The sequence below is a fragment of the Macrobrachium nipponense genome, chromosome 38, assembly GCF_015104395.2.
Source record: "Macrobrachium nipponense isolate FS-2020 chromosome 38, ASM1510439v2, whole genome shotgun sequence".
NCBI lineage: Eukaryota > Metazoa > Arthropoda > Malacostraca > Decapoda > Palaemonidae > Macrobrachium > Macrobrachium nipponense.
The window spans coordinates 6,796,546-6,817,229 of NC_061098.1; the positions used below are offsets into that span (position 1 = coordinate 6,796,546).

Genomic DNA, 20,684 nt, shown 5'->3' on the forward strand with positions numbered 1-20,684 from the left:
CACCAGAGTTGAAGAGAAAGAGGGGGAAAAATTGGATAAGTATCAAGATCTGAAAATAGAAATAAGAAGGATATGGGATATGCCAGTGGAAATCGTACCCATAATCATAGGAGCACTAGGCCACGATCCCAAGATCCCTGAAAAAAGGAAATCTAGAAAAAACTAGATGCTAAAGTAGCTCCAGGACTCATGCAGAAGATGTGATCCTAGAAACGGCACACATAGTAAGAAGAGTGATGGACTCCTAAGGAGGCAGGATGCAACCCGGAAACCCACACTATAAATACCACCCAGTCGAATTGGAGGACTGTGATAGAGCAAAAAAAAAAAAAAAAAAAAGTAGACACTCTAGTATGCTGGTGCCTGTGTAACCAAAAGGATGACCATATCTCTATATATGGCTCGATGAGGGAAAATTTCAAAAGGATTGGATGGATAGCAACGTGGGTTTAGTAAAGTGTGTAGATGAAATATTACGAGACAAAATTACCTCTATCACATCCACTATAGTGGTGGATATTAGAAAACCAATTTAATACTAAAATTATAATCACGGCTTGTACATGACTTCATATATATATATATATATATATATATATATATATCATATATATATATATATATATATATATATTACCATCACTTATGCACTAACCTTAACGTCATCTGGATCTTCTTCACTGGTCATAACAATACCTGCTAACACTTTACGTTTGGCTACAGTGGGATTCCCAGCAGTTAACTCTAAAAATTTATCACATACTAACCTGAAACAACAAAATATCATTACTAATAATTTATTACAACAAAATGTCATTACTAATAATTTATTACAGATAAGTTTGTGCACTGATAATCTCATAAAATCTAGTGAATTATTTCATGTTGAACCTTCAAATTTTCTCAGAAGAGGGGAAAAAACACCAGCACATTTACATGATCCATTTTAAGATTTGACCCTGGAATTGTCAAAAACTGAATACCATCAACTTCATCTTTAAAACTGTAATTCCATAAAATATATAAGGTTACTGGAGACCCCTATTTATATGTAAAAAACCATTAAAACTTCAAAAAGAAAAAAACTTAATATTGTACTCATTGTATAACCAATGTAATCAAGCTACTTTTCCATTTACTGAGTAAGTGGAATGAGTGAATATGGTCTGGATCATTGTATTGGTCTTAATCTGTTATTTCTTTTTTTTCCTGATTTTCTATTGAAGACCTTGACCTATTTCTCATCCAATCCAATGACCTTTCTTACCACTTCCACCATCACAGCTTGGCATTTATGCTTAAAATTACGCATTTCCACTTCTAAGTGCTCTTCCTCTCTCACTTACCTTTTTGCCGCCCTCTAAACATTTTACATAGTATGTATTGCCTTCACCCCAGTAGCATCCATTAGGTCAATTACCTGACTACTCTTTTCCGTTTTGTTTTTTTCCTTCTCTATCACCACAAGTTTAATGTTTACAATGAATTCCCATTATTATTGTCTCTTGCATACCTCCATATTTCTGCAACCACCTACTCTCAATATTATGTCAACATATAGCACCTCCATTCCTCCACTACATTGTAGCTTCTTCAACCAACATAAAACATTGAGGACTTGATGCTTACCCTTGATGTGGCGAGATAAAAAAAATTATGTCAAATTCTTGACACCAACTATTGTCTTCAATACCTGTGTTATAATAGTCCAACATTACTAGCCTACCTTTGTTTTCAGTGCCCTTCTAATTGCTAGCCTTGGTACTCCACTAACCAAATATACTTCTTTCAGTAAAGCACTACTATGGGAATTACCTCGTTACAAACACTGGCTCTGCAAAGTTTTCTGGTCTTCAGTTCATCCAATTACAGTATCAAGTTTTAGATCTAAGGAGGAGTTATATATATATTATATTAAACTAAAATCTATTAAAATCATAACAATGAAACAAAACCATTTGAACCAGCTCTATGAATCAAGAAAGTTAACTAACTGAATGGTTAAAATTACCAATTGTAGTTTTAATAGAAAAGCATTAAAAATTAACCCATTTTATTAATAGTATGTTCATATGCAATTACCGGCATTAATAAAAATTTTAACGGTGGTTAACTTCTTATTTTTACTGATGCAAAAAGATATGCAGATCATAATTTGGATACTTTTTTTTTTCTTACAAAATATACGTATACTTTTTTTTTTCTTACAAAATATACGTATCTGTTCTAAGCTAACTTAACACATTCTGACTATATAACTTTCATGATCTTTTATAGAAAGTTTAAAAAACACAAAAAGGTGAACTTATTCAGCTTGAAAATGAGACAAAGACAACACAGGTGGTGAAGCACAATTACCTCTAAGCTACGGTGTTACGCAAGAAACAGTGTTTTTACCAATGAAGTTTTGGACCCCAAAAAAAAATCTCAAAAATGTTCAAAGCTGGGCCACCTAAATAAATAATAAAAAAAAAAAAAGGCAAATTAGGAAACACCACAGAAGAGTTGGACATGTGTATATTGCAGTGTTGACCTTTCCATCTCACATTTTCAACTATATGGTGCATTATGATGTTCTGTCATGCAAGTGGTTTTTTTAATTGACAGAAGGGAATACAGACAGACCTAATTCATATATATTTTATCGAGCTTTTAGTGGTGTGGAAGTGAATTATTTTGAACCGCTAACATTCAACTTACCATTAATGACATTAGTTGCCTTTTTAATTGTTCAACAATACTTAAACGTGTAGGGATGTTTCCTCAAGGAGCCAAGGTTCCCTGGGCTTCCAAAATATCTAGCTCACACTAGAACCTAAGTGATGTAAAATTCCCCTCAACAGTGTTTTCATAATTTTGCTGAAGGCTATGTAGAACAGTCCTAATACAGTATAACCAGCATAAACAGTGTTTTATCCTCACACCTTATCTGGTGGTGATGGATTGTTATTAAAAAATTATCCTGGAGGGTCTAGAATTGACAGCAAGTATTTAATACAAATATATCTATACCCATTGTTAATGCATTTTATGTATGATGTAACTGTACCAAATTCTTTCAATAATCTGGGTTTAACACCCTTAGCTTTCTTTTCCTTTTTCTCCCCCTCAAGTGTGATTATGTAATCTTAAAGAGAAAAACTTGTCCTCACTACAGTAACCAATTATGACATGCCTGAATATTTGGAACTTAACGGGATAGGCGAGAAAAAAAAAAATCCAGTCTATGACAATATCGTCAGAATCCAATAAATTTGTACAATTTACAACAGAAAATTTACTTATACACTTACTTGGCAATTTTATCTGCTAGAGTCTGAGGTAAATGGAGATCTGGCATTGTAGCAATAGGCATGTGGTGAAGAACAGAAGATCCTGCAGAAGCTATTACACCATAGAGTTTACTCAATGCCTGACGAGCTGCTGCTGCTTTAGCTAGTTTCTTGCTGTTGCCTATTCATACAAAAACACAGAAATTACAAATCCTGATCAGACATTTACCGAGACGAAGATCCTATCTCATATGTTGAACGAATTTTCACTAACAAATTTATAGCAAGGAATTTCCTTTACGACACTTCATGGTTTTAAAGAATGACAAAGGTACCACTTTCAGCCAACATTTGTACCAACTATCACCCCCTTCTGAAAAAACCTGTACTTCAGATTACGTATACTGATCTAGCACCTGAACTTTCATTATCAAAGATGTCCCATCTACAGAGTATTACAAGAATCACAGACAGTCCTTCCAAACTCCCATGCAAAATCTGCTTAAACCCATATTTCTGATTTGATGAACTTTCGTAAATTTCTGGCCTATTATTTCAATACCTACTGCTTTTTTTGCTAACTTTTCCTCATTTTAGGCCCAAACCACACCAACCTTTAAAAGATTTTAGTTTTCCAGCTGCTGGACACCAAAAATTTTCCCGCTGGCTCCCGATTCCTCATTCGTATTGTAACATCCTTCCAACTGCTCTCTGACCTTCAAAATTAATGCGCTATATATATAGTATACCTTTTCAATACCTCCATCTTTTCCCTCTGTGCCTACATTTCTGCTGCATAAAGCAGTATAGGTCTTAAGTATGCAACAGTTGTTTTGTTCTCTACAAACCTTAGTCTAGCTACCATTTTCTTTTTCATCCATGCTTCAGTTACTTTTTCATAACACACTACCTACTTCAGTCTGTCACACCGAGAAGGTACCATTCTTTACTATATTATGAAATATCCTCTCCCCCTTATTTGCTCTTAACATTTGAGGTTCTAAAAAAATCTTGATTCATGCACATTTTGAAAGGAGGGGAAAAAACGGGTATACTGTTAAAGCAAAACGAGGCAACCATCTCTTCAAGACAAAAACACTAAAAATTTTTATAGCAATAACTTTTACATTAGACAATTACAAGCTCATGGGACTTATTAATTTTTAGTAAATGGCGAATAAGGAATGATGAAATTTCAATGTTGAAAACATCTGGGGCATGTGTTACATTAACCCTTAAACGCCGAAGCGGTATTTTAAAAATCGTCTCCCGTATGCCAGCGGCGTTCGCGAGTGAGCGCCGAAGCGGAAAAAATGTTTTCTTCAAAATATCACAGCACGCTTAGTTTTCAAGATTAAGAGTTCAACTTTTGGCTCCTTTTTTTGTCATTGCCTGAAGTTTAGTATGTAACCATCAAAATGAAAAAATATATCATTATCATATATAAATATTGGGATATATGACAGCGCGAAAAAAATGTCATATATAATTGTATACAAATCGCGCTGTGAGCAAATCGGTTAAAGCTAATGAGTTAATTTTCTGTTGTTGTATTGTACATTAAATTGCAATCTTTTGGTATGTAACACATTGTAAAACAATCAAGGCAACATAGAGAAAATATTATCACAAAATTATGCATGAATTTGTAACGCGTGGACGTAAAAAAAAAAAGCAGCTTTCAAAAATTCACCATAAATCGAAATATTGTGCTAGAGACTTCCCGTTTGTTGCAAAATGAAGGTAATTGATTGAATATTACTAGACTAAGTGTTGTAGCTTACAATTGCAGTTTTCGACCATTTCGGTCGAGTTAAAGTTTGACCGAAGGAAGAATTTCTTCTATTTATTGTTATTTATATGAAAATATTTCAAAACTGATAAAAGCTACAACCATTGGTTGTTTTTGTTGTATTCTACATGAAATTGCGCACATTTTCATATATAAAAATTTATATAACGGCTAATTTAAAATGGTGCAAACACTACGATAATCAGACAAAAAAATGTATGATTTTTTCAGAAGTTATCGCGCGGACGTAAGGAAAAAGTTTTTCATAAATTCACCATAAATCGAAATATTGGGCTAGAGACTTCCAATTTGTTGCAAAATAAAGGTAAATGATTGAATATTACTAGAATGTAAGAGTTTTAGCTTACAATTGCATTTTTTTACCATTTCGGTTGAGTCAAAGTTGACCTAATGTTGAAATTTTGGCACATCGTTACTTATATGAAAATATTTCAAAACTGATAAAAGCTACAACCATGGGTTGTTTTTAGTTGTATTCTACAACAATTGCGTTTTTTTACCATTTCGGTCGAGTCAAAAGTAGACCGAAGGTTGATATTTTGGCACTTAACGTTATTACATGAAAATATTTCAAAACTGAAAAAAGCTACAGCCATGGATTCTTTTTAGTTGTATTCTACATGAAACTGCGCACATTTCCATATATTAAACTTTATGTAACGGCTAATTTAAAATGGTGCAAACATTACGACAATCGGATGGAAAAATTTATGATTTTTTTGGAAGAGTTACAGCACGGACGCAAGGAAAAAATTTTTTTTTTTCATAAATTCACCATAAATCAAAATATTGTGCTAGAGACTTCCAATTTGTTGCAAACTGAAGGTAAATGTAACGGCTAATAAATGATTTAATATTACTAGAATATAAGAGTTTTAGCTTACAATTGCGTTTTTTTACCATTTCGGTAGTCAAGTTGACCAAAGGTTGAAATTTAGGCACATCTTTATTTATATAAAAATATTTCAAAACTGATAAAAGCTACAACCATGAGTTGTTTTTAGTTGTATTCTACATGAAATTGTGCACATTTTCATATATAATACTCTATGCAACGGCTAATATAAAATGGGGCAAAAATTATGTCAAAGTGACGAAATAATTTCAGAGATGTGTCGCTGATGTTTTTTAGTGCAAGAAGAAAGAAATTTGCACTTGCGCGCCTGGGTAACGATTGTAAACAAAACAACGCCTTGATCCGTGAGCTCCAGCATCCCCCAAGGCGCGTGATTCAAAAGTTTTTGCCTGGTAGGCCTATAAGTATTTTTCCGCGAATTTTTAAAAAATCTTTTTTTTTTTATCAACATACCATACTTCCAATCGGCACCCACCAGACAATTCATATCGACATTTAATACATCCAATCGGCGTTAAAGGGTTAAAACCACAATACTACAGTTAAACTTACGTTTAAAGGCCAATTTAAAATGACAAATTTTTAACCAATTTGTATTTTTCATAGCTACCAAACCTTCAGTCTTAACAATTAGATATCCCTTTCTTAAGACCGAAGGTTTGTTAGCTATGAAAAATACAAAGTGATTAAAAATTTGTTAAAATTACTATTGTTAAAGGAAAATTTTTTAAAAATTATGCAAGGCTTCAATAATACCAAAGATGGGAGTTAGATGTGTCACACTCCCAAAAAGTTAACTTAAAAAACTATCTTCTGTTATTTTCCAGTTATATTTTATTTTTGCATTTGTTGTATTCAGTTGTCGAGCATTTCATAGAGGCTAATACGAGTGTTATGAGTGATACCTAAGTTTAGCACACTAATTGTATTAAGAAGTCAATTTCCTTAGAAACACTAGGGGTTGGAGTGCCATATGATCACTGCAAAAGCTCGGGGTATGAATTGAGAATACTCTGTGAACACTTTGTAAATAATGCAGATTAAATGGATTCTAATGCTCAAGCTGGTATTGCAAAATCAGTCCAGAAAATTTTCCTCCAATCCTATATGCCTAAATCCCATACATTCTCTTTTCTGCCTTTGGACCAAGCCACTGGATAATTTGCTGAGAAATACACTAGAGACTTCCAGTTCATGCAGCTGTGAGCAGGTTCCCAGAGGCATGGGTCAATTGTCCCAGAACAACTACAACCTTCATCACCCAGTGACCATCCTAATGGCACCACCAATTTCTGTATGACAAGGGCCCTATATCTTCTGATGGTACACTGATTCAGTGCTTCCCTAAATCCTCTGATGGCAAACACTGATTCACTTCGTTAGGCGAAAAATCTGTGGTCAAAGGAATAGTGATATTTACTATATCAATACACAATTTGTCACAACTACTTTAAAAAACATCTTTGCCAGAAGTAGGTCTCGTACGACTATCTCAGAAGAACCTGATCTCAGAGAGAATTACTGCTGAATAATATCAGTCAATGTGTGAACATAATTTTCTGGATATTACCAGTGGTTGAACATACTTTCTAAACAACTGCGGGTTTTATGGAATCAAGACTTTTTGAACTACTTTCAGACTTAAGGTCATAGGACTGTCCATTATAAGACAGGGTCCACTAAGCATTCCTGCTACAGTCAAAAAATTATTGCTAGAAAAATTAAAATCTTAATGGATATGCAGTATAACACTCAAGTAAAAATTTGTTTGTCAACTTGATCACGTTCATACCATCTACTTCTTACATGGGAATGTACTTTACGATTTCTACTGCAATGATTTGAAATGTCTAGCATGGGGGAAAAAACAAATAACAATAGCTAACCAAGACTAAGCTTCATCCATATCACTAAGCAAAATACCCAAAACCTCTGCATTTTAAATTGCCTTGTACATTCACATGCTGTACCTAACAGCATTCAAAGAACTACAACACAAATACTCCACCAGCAGCTTATGGAAAAATAAGATCTCTTTTGTATGAAGTCCTGCAAAAACTAAAAACTCAATGAAACTATGGCAACATGTACCAAAACCAGCTGTTCAAAATATGGGGACATGTTTATGAAAGTAACATATAAATACACATTTCAATAATATTCTACTTCCTAATTGTATCTTACCTGTTCCTTCAAAAGTTTGTCCTTCCACAGTAACTTGAAAAGCAAATGTCTTGGCATGGGGTTCTCCAGACTCCCTCTTCAACTGATATTCTACGCCTTGTCTCAGTTCATTCAAGAGCATTATTGGGTTCTTCGTAGTCTGAGAGGGTCCTCCCGTAGGTGTAGTTGTAGTCACGGTATTGGTGGCTGTCGAACCCCCTCCAATTTTATTTTTACCAGGTGGAGGAGTTTCCTGTAATTCATAACACTAACCTCCTTGAGAAGACACACTGCCACTCCTATAGAGGGGTTTGGCACTAAGCTTCACACCGCCACTTTTGCAACCAACAAATATACAGCCCCCATTAGCATCGGTAAAAGCCCGAGCATGGACAAGAACAGGAGTGAGCAAGTGAAAGATATAATGAAAGGCTCGTATAGAATAGTACACTAACATCTAGGGGCTCTGGAAAACTGTAAACTACTGTACTGGTATAAACATGTGAAAATTTGTCAAAATAGAATACCTAAGAATCATGCAAGCCTATTATAATATAGAAAGGTAATAGATAAGGGGAATTAATGCAGCACTGTACGTACATAGAAAAAAAAAAGTGCATGCAGTTTTAGTGTAATTTCTTAGAAAGGATTGGCAATGGAATACATCTCACTGCTAAACTCAATTACAATTATTTCAGAAAATTAGTATACAAGGGTACGTAATATAAAAACATTCAACTCCTATTACAATTTTATCAGTGAAAAGTTCACTAACTGTAAACCTCCAAAGGTAGGGCATGGGCTAAAATCATATACATGCCCAATAAATCTAAACCCTAAGCAACTACAATTGAAAGCAACCATGTAAAGTGGCAGCCAAACAATCCTAGATAAAGTATCCATATACTGTCCTGGCTAAGAAATACTAGTAATAAACAGTGAAGGCTTTTAAAAACTTTTTAATGCATTTCGTTTAAAGGTAGAAGAAGGTACTCAAGTCTACAACTGATGCTCTACCCTGAATAAAACTTTTAGAAGAGCAATCCCATACATTATCCTTGCTCATTATGGGAGCTGAAAATGTATATTTATTTAGCCCCACGAGTGATGGGTTGAAGCTTAACACGTGCCAAATAATCCAACTTCGGATATGAGCAATGCTTAATAGTGCTCTACCTTTAGTGTAGATTTTCTTTTCAATAAAGAAACCAAGACTTCAAAAAACACTACCACTCAAATTAATATATAATGTTAAAAGCCTGGAAAATTTTAAACACTGAACCTACCTACATGAATTTCAGAATGAATTATTAATCACATCATTATATATTGGACAAATTACCCAACTACCCTTATAAATAAAAATTTGAGAATACCAGATAAAAGAAACTTACGCCAGCCGCTACATTAGAATTTGAACCAAACCCAACTTCCGAGTCATCGCTGGTAAAATCTTGAACGGCAGACGAATTTTGGCCGAGAGCTTGTGCTGCATCAGAGGCATTGCGGAACTGAAGAAAGGATCGAAGTGTGGCCTCGGCAGCAGAGTGCTTTGCCAGCTTTTTGCTTCGTCCTGATCCCTTGAAGATTTGACCATCAAGCTGTTGAAATAACTTCCATTAAACTTTTATACTCAAGTGCTAAATGGCCTCATTTCAAATTTAATCATTTCAACTTTTCCTCTATCTAAACCATATGCATTTATGTTTATAAAGAATAAAAAATTGCAAGTGGCAAGCTTATTAATATTAATTAAACTAAACATGAACATATGAAAACACTGAAAAATGACAATTTGTCCAAAATTGCATTTTTCCTAACTATACAAACCTGAGGTCCTTTTACAATAGGAAGGTACTAGCGGCAGCTGGATAGGTCGTAAGCTTTCGAACAAGGGGTTCGGTAGTAACTGCTTGTCAGACCCGGCGCGCGCGCGCGACAATAGGAAGACTCACTTCTTGGTGGGAGGAATCTGAGTCTTTTGTGAACAGACTGGTGTTTCGCCCAACCTTGGAATGCCTCCCTGGTCGTAAGAGCGAGGGAGGGATCCAAGCCTCTGTCCGATTGATCGGGGTGTGCACCGCAGGATCAATGGTCAGACCTCTGGACCAAGTACTAAGAGAGAGGCAAGCGTATCTCTTCGTACCAGCAAACAAGAACAAGTTCCTATTGCAAGAGGCAACATAAAAGTTATGGTTTGTCTCTTGTTGGCATCCACTTCCCCCCCCTTGTAGGAGGAAGTGGTGGATATTCGCTCCCATCCCTAGTGAAAGGGATAGGATGGGGCTCTGTCGAGTAGCTCACCGGCATCTCGTCCTTATCCAGCAAGGTGATGACCGTATCCCTCTACCCACAGGTAGAGAGAAAAAGATAGGAAGAGAAGCCAGTCACTCTCTCATTCACTTATCCTCTTATCTATTCTTACAGTCACACCAGGACTCGATGCTGTTCAGCCTGCTAGGGTCTGGGTTAGCTAGACAACGTGTTGAGCAGCCACCCACGGGTGGGTCCTAAGGAAAACGATCCAAGGACCTGTGGGCAATATCCAAAAGGTAGAAGGAGGTGCCGGTGGTCTGGTTGTACCAGAACCCCTGCCTTCAGTACCTGCGCCACGGAGGAAGTTCTTGTGTAACTCGAGGGAGTGTAACTTCTAGGTCATCTTGGTGCTGACGAAGAGTCTTCAACACTCAGCCTGGGATGTCGAGTTTCTTCAGAAGCGCGGTCGCGCTTTCACAGGACAAAGCAGCATCTCCTTCGCATCGAAGGCGGTGAAGTCCATTAGGGAGGGGATTGTGAAGGACTCTAACCGATCGTCAGGAACCGAAGGGTTCAGAGTCTTCGCTACGAATTCGGTACGAAATCGAGCGTCACCGAATCCCCATCCCCTGGATGCTTGACTTCGCAGTAAAAGTCATGCAATTACCTCAGAGGAAAAGAAGGGAATGGTCGTATGACCTATCCCTCTTCTCAACTTCGGTGATGTCCTGTACCCATACTGGTCTATCCGTCTGCAGCGAAGTTGTTGTTCTCGGTAGTGGATAGGACACCGACACTCAATGTTGGGTGTCGATGGTATGGGTACTGTGACAAGCCGTTAGGACGAAGAAAGATTGTTATGGAACAACCGAACTAAGTCCACAGCGAAGTTCGTAACAGACTTGGGAGCTCTGACAGCTGCCGACTGACTGCGTTCGGTAGGAGGCAAGTTGTCCAAGCACCCGAGCAAGTCACGTGACCTTCGCCTTAAAAGGGTTATGCCAAGAGACTAAACAAATAATTTGTTCGTCACCGATGCCAGAAGGCAAAGGTGATGATCTCTTAAGGCATGTGCCCAAACAGGCGAAAGTCACTTGCCTTCTAGAGACCGAGGTCCTTGATGGCAAGATAACTCATAGTATAGTTGATTCTCGCTAGGAGAAAACAACACTATGTGCGTTGAAGACGAAGGTGTACAGAAAATGCAACCTACGTCTTCACAGCTGAACCGAGAGAAGGATTCTCAAGATTCTGAACCTGTGCTACAAAGACTGAGAACGCTAACCGCTATTCATTGCTGTCCGTGAGGATCGTAGTTGCAATAAAAGCGGAGCGCTTTCAGTAATGAAGACAGGGAAATACTGCCTGAAGAACTGCTTCTCATGGGCTGAACATTTGGAAGTAGAGCTGTCAGGTCGGAGAGTAGGCGATGTCTTCTGACATATCTGTTAATTCGGGCGAGCAATGAATAATTGCACACCTACGAATACGAGATATTTTGAAGACAAACTCAGATGTCTGCAAAAATCATTCGCTTATCGCGGTGCGATGAAGCGGTTGACTAGTAACAGACTTCTGTACCGTTGCGGTAAACAGAAAGATGAAAGAGTCCAAGAGATATCTCTGTTGAAAATTCTCGCAATGTCGAAGGCGATGAAATCGAGCGTCACAGCAGTAGATGGCCTTCATTATTGCGAGAATCCCCGTTAATCAGAGACCTAAGTCCATGATTGTTGGGCAGAGATACGGTTCGGTAGTCAATCAAACCAGGGGAGAGAGAGAACGTAACCGACCGTGCATCTCCGAGACCTAGCTGATACTGAGCCGCTATCAGGCAGTTCAATACGCAGTAGCTCTCGGTGACTCGTCATCCACCTGAGTTGCCAGGTAATCCATTATTCCACGAAGGAATGCGTTCGGCTAGAACCATCGAGCATAAAAGAATACGCTCGAGCAATTATATTTAACCGAAAACGGATTTCGGTAAATACAAAAGCTGATTTGGTGTTGTCATGACAATACCAAGTATCTAAAATCGAAACTGATAACTGCTGGGAGGTTGCAGGCAACCCCGAGTTGCAGTTCAATTAAGATACAATTCGTCTCGGTCACAAACCGTAGAGTTAACTACGGTATGCGCCTACCCCCCGGACAATTCAACTGTTACAAGAATCATGTCGCACGAGGGTAATATACGTAGTATATTGTAGGTTCTGTACCACGACCTGCATCCTAAATTCTTTCCCCTCGAGGAATGAGAAATAAGGATTGGAGAATCGACCACCTTCGTTCTCTAGTCAAGAGAGTGAAGGAGAAGTCTTTCCCAAAGGAAAGCTTCAATGGTGTGAACAGAATACCGAAGACGATAGTTCAAGCCAAACTGGAAGTTCCCGTCCGTTCTTCTCTATTCCAGGTTAAACGCCTACTGTGAGCTACTTCTTCCAGCAGCAGTCTTCTTCCAAATGCTAGAAATTACAGGAATTCGAGCATAAGCGAGGTTCCCGATTATTGTGTAACAATTATCGGGGATTCTCGCTCACTTTGGACCGTGGTCTCGCCTAAGTGTTTGGAGATCGTAAAAAACTCGAAACACTCTGAGTGCGCTAGAAATTCCGTAGAATTCTAAGCACTCTGCGAAACCCCCCACCGAATTCGTCAAACGATATCGGCTGGTGGTCCTCTCGATTCCGTAGGAATCGAGAAAGGGGGCAGGATCCCTCCTCAACAACCCGGGGCTTACGTCAGTAGGACCCGAAGGTCCCCCCGGTAGCGCAGCCCCTAACGTGGGATCTTACAGAGAAATCTCTGTAGGATCCCTCCCCTTTCCCTCGTAGCCGTAAGGAGAGAGGGAATGGGGGAGGAATTGGATACTGGCTCGCCTTCCCCAGCGGAACTAGCAGTTGGAGAAGAAAAGGAGCAGCCATCGCCTTACGGCGATGGCCTCTCAGAGCCTGGGAAAACGTATCGTCAGGAGAAAACGTTTTTCCCCGAGGAGGGTTACGAACTCATACTGTAGGTAAGGGTCTGCCGCCACTGTGAACGTCGTCTGGGTGGGGCTGATCGACACCTGACAGGAGAGAAGCCGATACCGTCCTCCGACTCATTCCAGTCCTCGTCGAGGTCGAAACCTCAGGAGGACCGAAGGGGTATTCAACTACGGTGTCCGAAGACACGTAGAAACGCCTCTGTCGCAGTAGAGGAAGTGAAGTAGCTTGTTCGACCGGCCAGAAACTGAGAGAGCCTTCTTGTCCGGAGACGAGAGACTACCTGGTTCAACACAGTCGGCAAGCTCCGATCGCGGCAGACCCACCGTCGATTTGGGTTCCCTCTCGGGCCCCAAAACGACTCGAGCCGAGACGTGGCTCTGCTGGTGGGAGTGGCGATCCTTCCCCGAGGTCGTTGTGCTGACGAATCAGCGCCATAACCTCGGCAAAGTTCCTCTAGATCTCGGAATTCACAGCATCTTGCAAGAGTGGGACCGTTAAGCCCTTCGAACAAGAGCAATATTCCGAGAACCTTCCTCCTAAGAAAAAGGGGGAACAGCGACAGCCCTCTCGGTCTTCCCCATCCACTTGCGCATACGTCCTGGCCGGTCCAAGAACCGTGGCCTGGCACGTAGGGCGTCGTGGTGGGATCATGAGGGGCGCACCCCTCACGATCACTCCTCATACCTCGCTCCTCCCGGTGTAACCCGAGGAGGTTGAAGTACGGGAGAGGCAGACCTGACGCTCCCTCCTCGCTCGCTGCAGAACCAGCAGGCTTGGAGGGCTGCAGGCGATCGTCAACCCGCGGTGGCGATCGAGCTGCAGGCCTGGTCGAACCGTCTCGCTGTGTAGGAACGGCTGGACTGAGCACAGCGGCCCCGATCGTCGAGTGTCAGAAGAGCTGGTGCTGGTTGCCGTACCCGATCGCTCTCTGTGAGAGCGGACGGTCAGGCGACCTGCAGGCTCCACTGTCCACAGTGAGACCGGTGCTTTGTCCTCACGGCAACGTCACGTCGCTGGTTCCAGCCGTGGCTGGCACCGGCGAACGGGAGGACCTCTTCCCAGCCTCAGCCCGTGGCCGGTAGTGGACCGTCACGTCCCCGGGTAGCCAGCTGTTCGCCGCAAGAGTGAGAGCTGGTCCTGGTGAGAGTCACGTGAGCGGCTTGTCACCAGTCTTCCGCCCCGTGCCGTGAACCTGACGCTGAGCGGACTCAGAGGTCTGGTTCCTGGCTGCACGGTCGCTGGTAGGCGACCGTACACTCCGGTACCTCCCGCGAACGAGAGGCCGAGACGGACCCTGATGCAGTGGCAGAACCACTGACACCAGGCGAGGAAGTACCGGTGTTAGCCGGTACCCCTCTGGTCCCCGTAGTCTTCTTCCTTGCGGAAGAAGAGACGGGCCCCGCTCCCGAAGGAGCAGGAGGACCAGCTGGAAGGAACCCTCCCGTCCCACCGAGGTGAGACGGGTCCCGAGAAGCTCCCGAGGGAGACTTCTTGGAGGGGAGGAGGCAACCTTCTTCTTCCTCGGCTTGTGAAGCCTTGGAAGTCGAAGGGGAAGAGGCGGCAGCCGACGACGATTGAAGAAGATGAAGACGACGACGACGACACCTTCCTCCTCTTCTTCGTCAGCTTCCTCAGGACAGACGTAAGATCTGCTATCCAGCGCGGAGCCGGGGCTGCTGTAGCGAAGCCACAGGGCCCGGACGCACCTGTACAGACAGACCAAAGTCTGGGGTAGTACCACCACGAACAGGGACGACATCAGCAGGTATGGGCATCTCAGGAACAGCAGGCACAGCCAGCACAGCATCGGTAGGGACAGCCAGCGCAGCAACGGCAGGGACAGCCAGCGGCAGCAACGGCAGGGACAGCCAGCGCAGCAACGGCAGGGACAGCCAGCGCAGCAAACTGCATGGACAGTCAGCCCAGAATCGGCAGGTACGGCAGGCAGCACCGGAAACACAGGAAGTGGAGCAGCAGCCAGCAACATCCTGGTACCGGCGGCAGGTCCATGGGGCGAGCTCTAGGGCAGCGGGAAGTGTGGTCGCTGCAGCGCGGCAACCACGAGCGGCGGCGGCACGCCCCCCTCTCGGTACGGCGAACGGCACTTCACAGCGGCTGTAGGCAAGACTGTTACCACTGAGGCGAGTACACCAGGTGAGGAGGGACGTCGTCACCTGGTTGCGTGGTCACCACTCCATGGGTGACCGCAGTAGGCCCAGACATAGAACCGCAGCCCCTGACACTAGCACGCCCTGCAAATGGAAGGACGCCCATACCTCACCAAGGTCCACCCTCGTGGCAGTAGCACCTGCGGAAATAACAGTAGTAGCGATTAGTGGGGGGGAAAAGTCCTCGCGCGGGGGGTGAGCCCTCTCCGAACGAGTTGGAATGAACCCCGAATGAATGAAATTGTACATCGGGGCACCGAAGCGCCACCTCCCCCGCGCTCGGACGGATCGGGCGAGGTAGAAGAACGCCGATAACCTTCCCCCCCCCAAGGGGAAGGGCCATCTGTGGAGCTGAGCGGGGGGGGGGGGGGGGGGGGGGGGGGGGGGGGGGGGGGGAGGGGGGGGGGGGGGGGGGGGGTAGGGGGGGGGGGGGGGGGGGGGTTCTCGTTCCCCACCCCCGCACAGCACCCATGTACCCCAACAACAATATAAGAGCCCGAGAGCAATCGTGCCATCGGCCCGAATGCAAGGGCATAAGGATCAATTCCCTGACTGAGCGGAACTTGAACAAATAAATATTGATGCAATCAATAATAAGGAATAAAATGAAAATGCATCTTGCATTACGATTCACTTCACAATGAATAACGGGCTCGGATCGGACGCATTTGCGCCCTCTGGTACCGAGCGCCAAGGGTAAAAGGATCCATTCCTTACCTTTATGGATCAAGGTTTATGGAAACCTTGATCCATAATGAATTGATGCAATCAAAAAAAAAAATGAAAATGAAAAAAGAATACTGCGCTTGCGATTTCACGTTCATACAAATAAAAAGGGGAAGGATCAATTCCCGGGAAATAGCGGAAACATTGATCCCAGTAAACAATGCAATCTCAATAAAAATGAAAATGAAAAAGAACTGCACTTGGGATTTCACTTTCATTCAAATAAAAAAGGGAAAGGATCAATTTCCGGGTAAGCTCGGAAACTGATCCAAAATGAGTATTGCTACAATCAAAATAAATATATGAAAATGAAAAAGAATACTGTACTTGCGATTCCACTTCCATACAGAATAAGTTTTCGTGCCGAGCGCATTCGCTCGCAACGGGCATACAGGTCAAAAAAAATATAAAATGAAAAGAGCACTTACTTACGATTTTCATCTACACATTTCCAACCCCAAATATACGCTCGGAAGCGAGCGCTCCCGCCCTCGGCACCGAGCATACACAATACGAGGATCATTTCTAGGAAAATGAATTCCCGCACTTACGCCCTTCAGTCCCGGCACTCGGGTAATCGGAGGGCGTGGTGAAACCAAGATCCTTTTAATTCACACTTGAATTCAATGGAAATAAAATATAGAAATGATTGTACTTACAATTTCAGTTTTCACTAGATAAATAGAAAAAGAAAAACACAAACCATGCGCAAAGCAACGACGATGAAGCGGGCAGAGAGCGATGATACACGTCCCACACGCCAGCAGGCCGAAAGCAAAAGTGATTTGTTACCTACCAGTCGCGCGCGCGCCTGTCGGACAAGCAGTTAACTACCGAACCCCTTGTTCGAAAGCTTACGACCTATCCAGCTGCCGCTAGTACCTTCCTATTGTCAAAGGGACCGAAGGTTTGTATGCCGTGTCGGAACAAATACATAAGCCACATCTGATGTATTTAACAAAGACTTCAGACTAGGTAGCGGTTTGATGTTTACTTTTAACAGGAGGATAACCATCAGTTTCGTACATAAATTATAAAGGGAAAAAAAAAAAGCAGCAGAGTACAGAAGTGGAAAAAATATGGTGTAAAAAGAGGAAAAAGAAAAAAAGTAAAGTGAAGTCAATGGTGGACAACAAACATACAAGAAGTGCATGTAACATTTACATTTCTTGTACTATCCTTCATTGAAATCACACTCAATGCCATCAAGGTTTATGATAAGGCAGTCCTGAACACCTTCCAGCACCTGCGATACAAAATTACAAAAATGTTATTGTTATAATACAATTAAGTTTGTTCATACTTACCTGGCAGATATATATATAGCTGTTATTCTCTGAAGTCCGACAGAATTTTCAAAAACTCGCGGCACACGCAGTGGGTCGGCCAGGTGGTAGTACCCATTCCCAGTCCCGCCCTGGGAGGCGGATATCGGAGGAACCATTCCCATTTTCTATTCATATTTTTATCAGTGCCACTGTCTCCTGAGGGGAGGTGGGAGGTGTGGGCACTTAATTATATATATCTGCCAGGTAAGTATGAACAAACTTAATGTATTATAACAATAACATTTTGTTCATGAAACTTACTTGGCAGATATATATATAGCTGAATCCCACCTTCGGATGGTGGGAAGGAACAGAATTAGGATTTGTAGGAAACTTAATTAAGTAGATGATATACACCTTGGTTCCTCACCTGTTAGCAAAGTAGACTCTGTGATTACTGTCACTTCAGCCTGCTTGTGCTTAATCAGAGTTGCCAGCCAGGTGGAGACCTGTAGTGCTGGTGCGCTCTGGATGCTCTGTCAACGGGGACGTGACCTCAATGTGACAAGAGCATAGAGCCATACAAATGAGGGCAACGAAGCAACTGACCACCACCTGACCAACTATCCAAGACCCCCTGAACACTAAGCTAAGAGATGGGAGGTCTTCACCAAAGCCTCACCACAACCAAAAAACACAACAACTAAAAACTAACCTAAACCTAACTAAGGGATAGGGAGAGAGCTACCTTCAGCCCCCAAGACTGTGTCTGCAGAAACGTATGGCCCAAGAGAACAACAGTCCTCGTATATCGTTTCTCACATCTCTCAAGTAGTGTGAGGCGAATACTGAATTGCTCTTCCAAAGGTGGCGTCAAGGATGTCCTTGATCGACATGTTCCTTTGGAAGGCAAGCGAGGTTGCGACAGCTCTGACCTCGTGAGCTTTCACTCGCAAGAGGCTCAAATCGATCTGTGTGGGGAAGACGAATGAGCCTCTTTAATGACGTAAATGCCCTCAGAAAGAACGCCAATGCGTTCTTGATAATGGTATATCGGGTCGTTTAACCGAACACCAGAGATTATCTGAGGGACCTCGTACTTCTTTAGTCTTGTGGACATAAAACTTTAGAGCCCTGACAGGGCACAGGACTCTCTCAGGTTCTTGGCCCACAAGGCTTGTCATACCCTTGATTTCAAAGCTCCTTGGCCAAGGGTTCGACGGGTTTTTCATTCTTTGCTAAGAAAGTGGGACTCAAGAGCAGACAGCATTGTCCCCTTTGAAGCCCACTCTCTTACAAATGGCCTGAATTTCGCTAACTCTCTTCGACGTCGCCAGAGCAGTTAGGAAAAGAGCCTTCTTCGTCAAGTTCCTAAGAGACGCTTCATGTAGAGGTTCCAAAGGACTCGACATTAACAGTCTAAGGACTAAATCCAAGTTCCAAGAAGGAGGCCTCGCCTGAGGTATCTTGGATGTCTCAAATGATCTCAGGAGATCGTGAAGATCCCTGTTATCAGACAGGTCTAGTCCTCTGTGACGGAAGACTGCCGACAGCATACTCTTATATCCCTTGATGGTCGGGACCGCCAGCTTCTGTACATTCCTTAAAAATAGCAGGAAATCAGCTATCTGGCTCACAGAGGTAGTGAAGAGGAAAGTCCCTCCTTTCTACACCATGCCCTGAAGGAAGCCCACTTCGACTGGTAAACAGCTCTCGAGGACGTTCTCCTAGCATTGGCGATCGCCTTTTGCAGCTGCTTTAGAAAAACCTCTCGCTCTGGCCAGCTTTTCGATAGTCTGAACGCAGTCAGACCCAGAGCGGAGAGGTTTCGGTGATATCTTGCGAAGTGGGGCTGTCTTGAGTAGATCTTTCCTCCAGGGCAACGTCCTCGGAAAGTCTATGATGAATGACATTACCTCTGTGAACCTTATTCCTTCGCGGGCCACATCGGGGCGATCAGGGTCAACCTCGTCCCCTCCGATGCCGCGAACTTCCTTACTACTTCCCCCATGATCTTGAATGGCGGGAAGGCATACAAGTCCATGGTTCGTCCAGTCCCAGAGCAGAGCGTCTATCGCGAACTGCTCCCGGATCCAGCACAGGGGAGCAATAAAGAGGCAACCTCTTTGTTCTCGACGTCGCAAATAGGTCGACTAACGGACACCCCCACAGTCTCCAGAGCTCTCGACAGACGTCCTGGTGCAACGTCCATTCCGTCGGCAGGATCTGATCTTGTCGGCTGAGAAGGTCTGCTCTGACGTTCTGGACTCCTGCGATAAATCTCGTCAGGATCCTTATCCGTCTCGCATCTGCCCACAGCAGAAATCTCCCTCGCTAAATAAAAAAGAGGACGGGAGTGTGTACCTCCTGCTTCTTTAGGTACGCAAGGGCTGTGGTGTTGTCCGAGTTGACTTGGACTACTTTCTCTGCAACCTTTTGTTGGAAGAACTGTAGCGCCAGAAAACCGCCGCTAGTTCCTTTACATTGATGTGCCAGGACACCTGTTCCCCCCTCCAGGTGCCTGACACTTCCTCCCTCCCAGTTGTTGCTCCCCATCCCGACACCGAGGCGTCGGAAAACAACACTAGGTCTGGGCTCGAAGCTTTAGGGACAACCCCTCTCGAAACTTTCCGAGGATCTAGCCACCATCTTAGATGGTTCTTCACCGATTTGGTGATGAAAAGGGTCGCATTCAGATCCTCTCTGACTCTCCATTCGTCTGCTAAGAAAAACTGGAGAGGTCTGAGGTGTAGTCTTCCCAGGGAAACAAACTTTTCCAGCGAGGAAATGGTTCCCAGCAGACTCATCCATTCCCTCGCCGAGCAAGCTTCCTTCCCCAGGAAGGCCGAAACTCTCTCTAAGCCTTGCAGCTGTCGTTCCTGGGACGGAAAACGCTCGAAAAGCCACTGAATCCATCTGAATCCCCAGATACACGATGGACTGTTGTTGGGGTCAGATGCGACTTTTTCGAGGTTGACCAGAAGTCCCAGGGACTTCGCCAAGGCCAAAGTGAAGTGAAGGTCCTTCAGACACCTTTCTTCTGACGATGCTCTGATCAGCCAATCGTCGAGATACAGGGACACTCTTATTCCTGCAGAATCTAACCATCTCGCTACGTTTTCATGAGCATGGTAAATACCATCGGAAGCCGTGCTTAAACCGAAACAAAGGGCTC

General features: G+C 43.0%; 1 protein-coding gene across 2 annotated transcripts; it reads right to left on the bottom strand.

Moving 5' to 3' along the window:
* Positions 1-612: 612 nt before the first annotated feature.
* Positions 613-9,725, bottom strand: LOC135209581 (double-stranded RNA-specific editase 1-like). Of its 2 annotated transcripts, XM_064242258.1 has the most exons (4): positions 9,499-9,725; positions 8,126-8,357; positions 3,294-3,453; positions 613-767 (listed from the first exon to the last, which is right to left on the bottom strand). In XM_064242258.1, exons 2-4 carry the CDS (start codon positions 8,244-8,246, stop codon positions 644-646), a joined length of 405 nt encoding a protein of 134 aa, XP_064098328.1. In that variant the 5' UTR covers positions 8,247-8,357; positions 9,499-9,725; the 3' UTR covers positions 613-643. The 2 variants fall into 2 exon arrangements, with proteins under 2 accessions (XP_064098328.1, XP_064098329.1); XM_064242259.1 differs by lacking the exon at positions 9,499-9,725 and having other exon boundaries at positions 8,126-9,479.
* Positions 9,726-20,684: the final 10,959 nt, after the last annotated feature.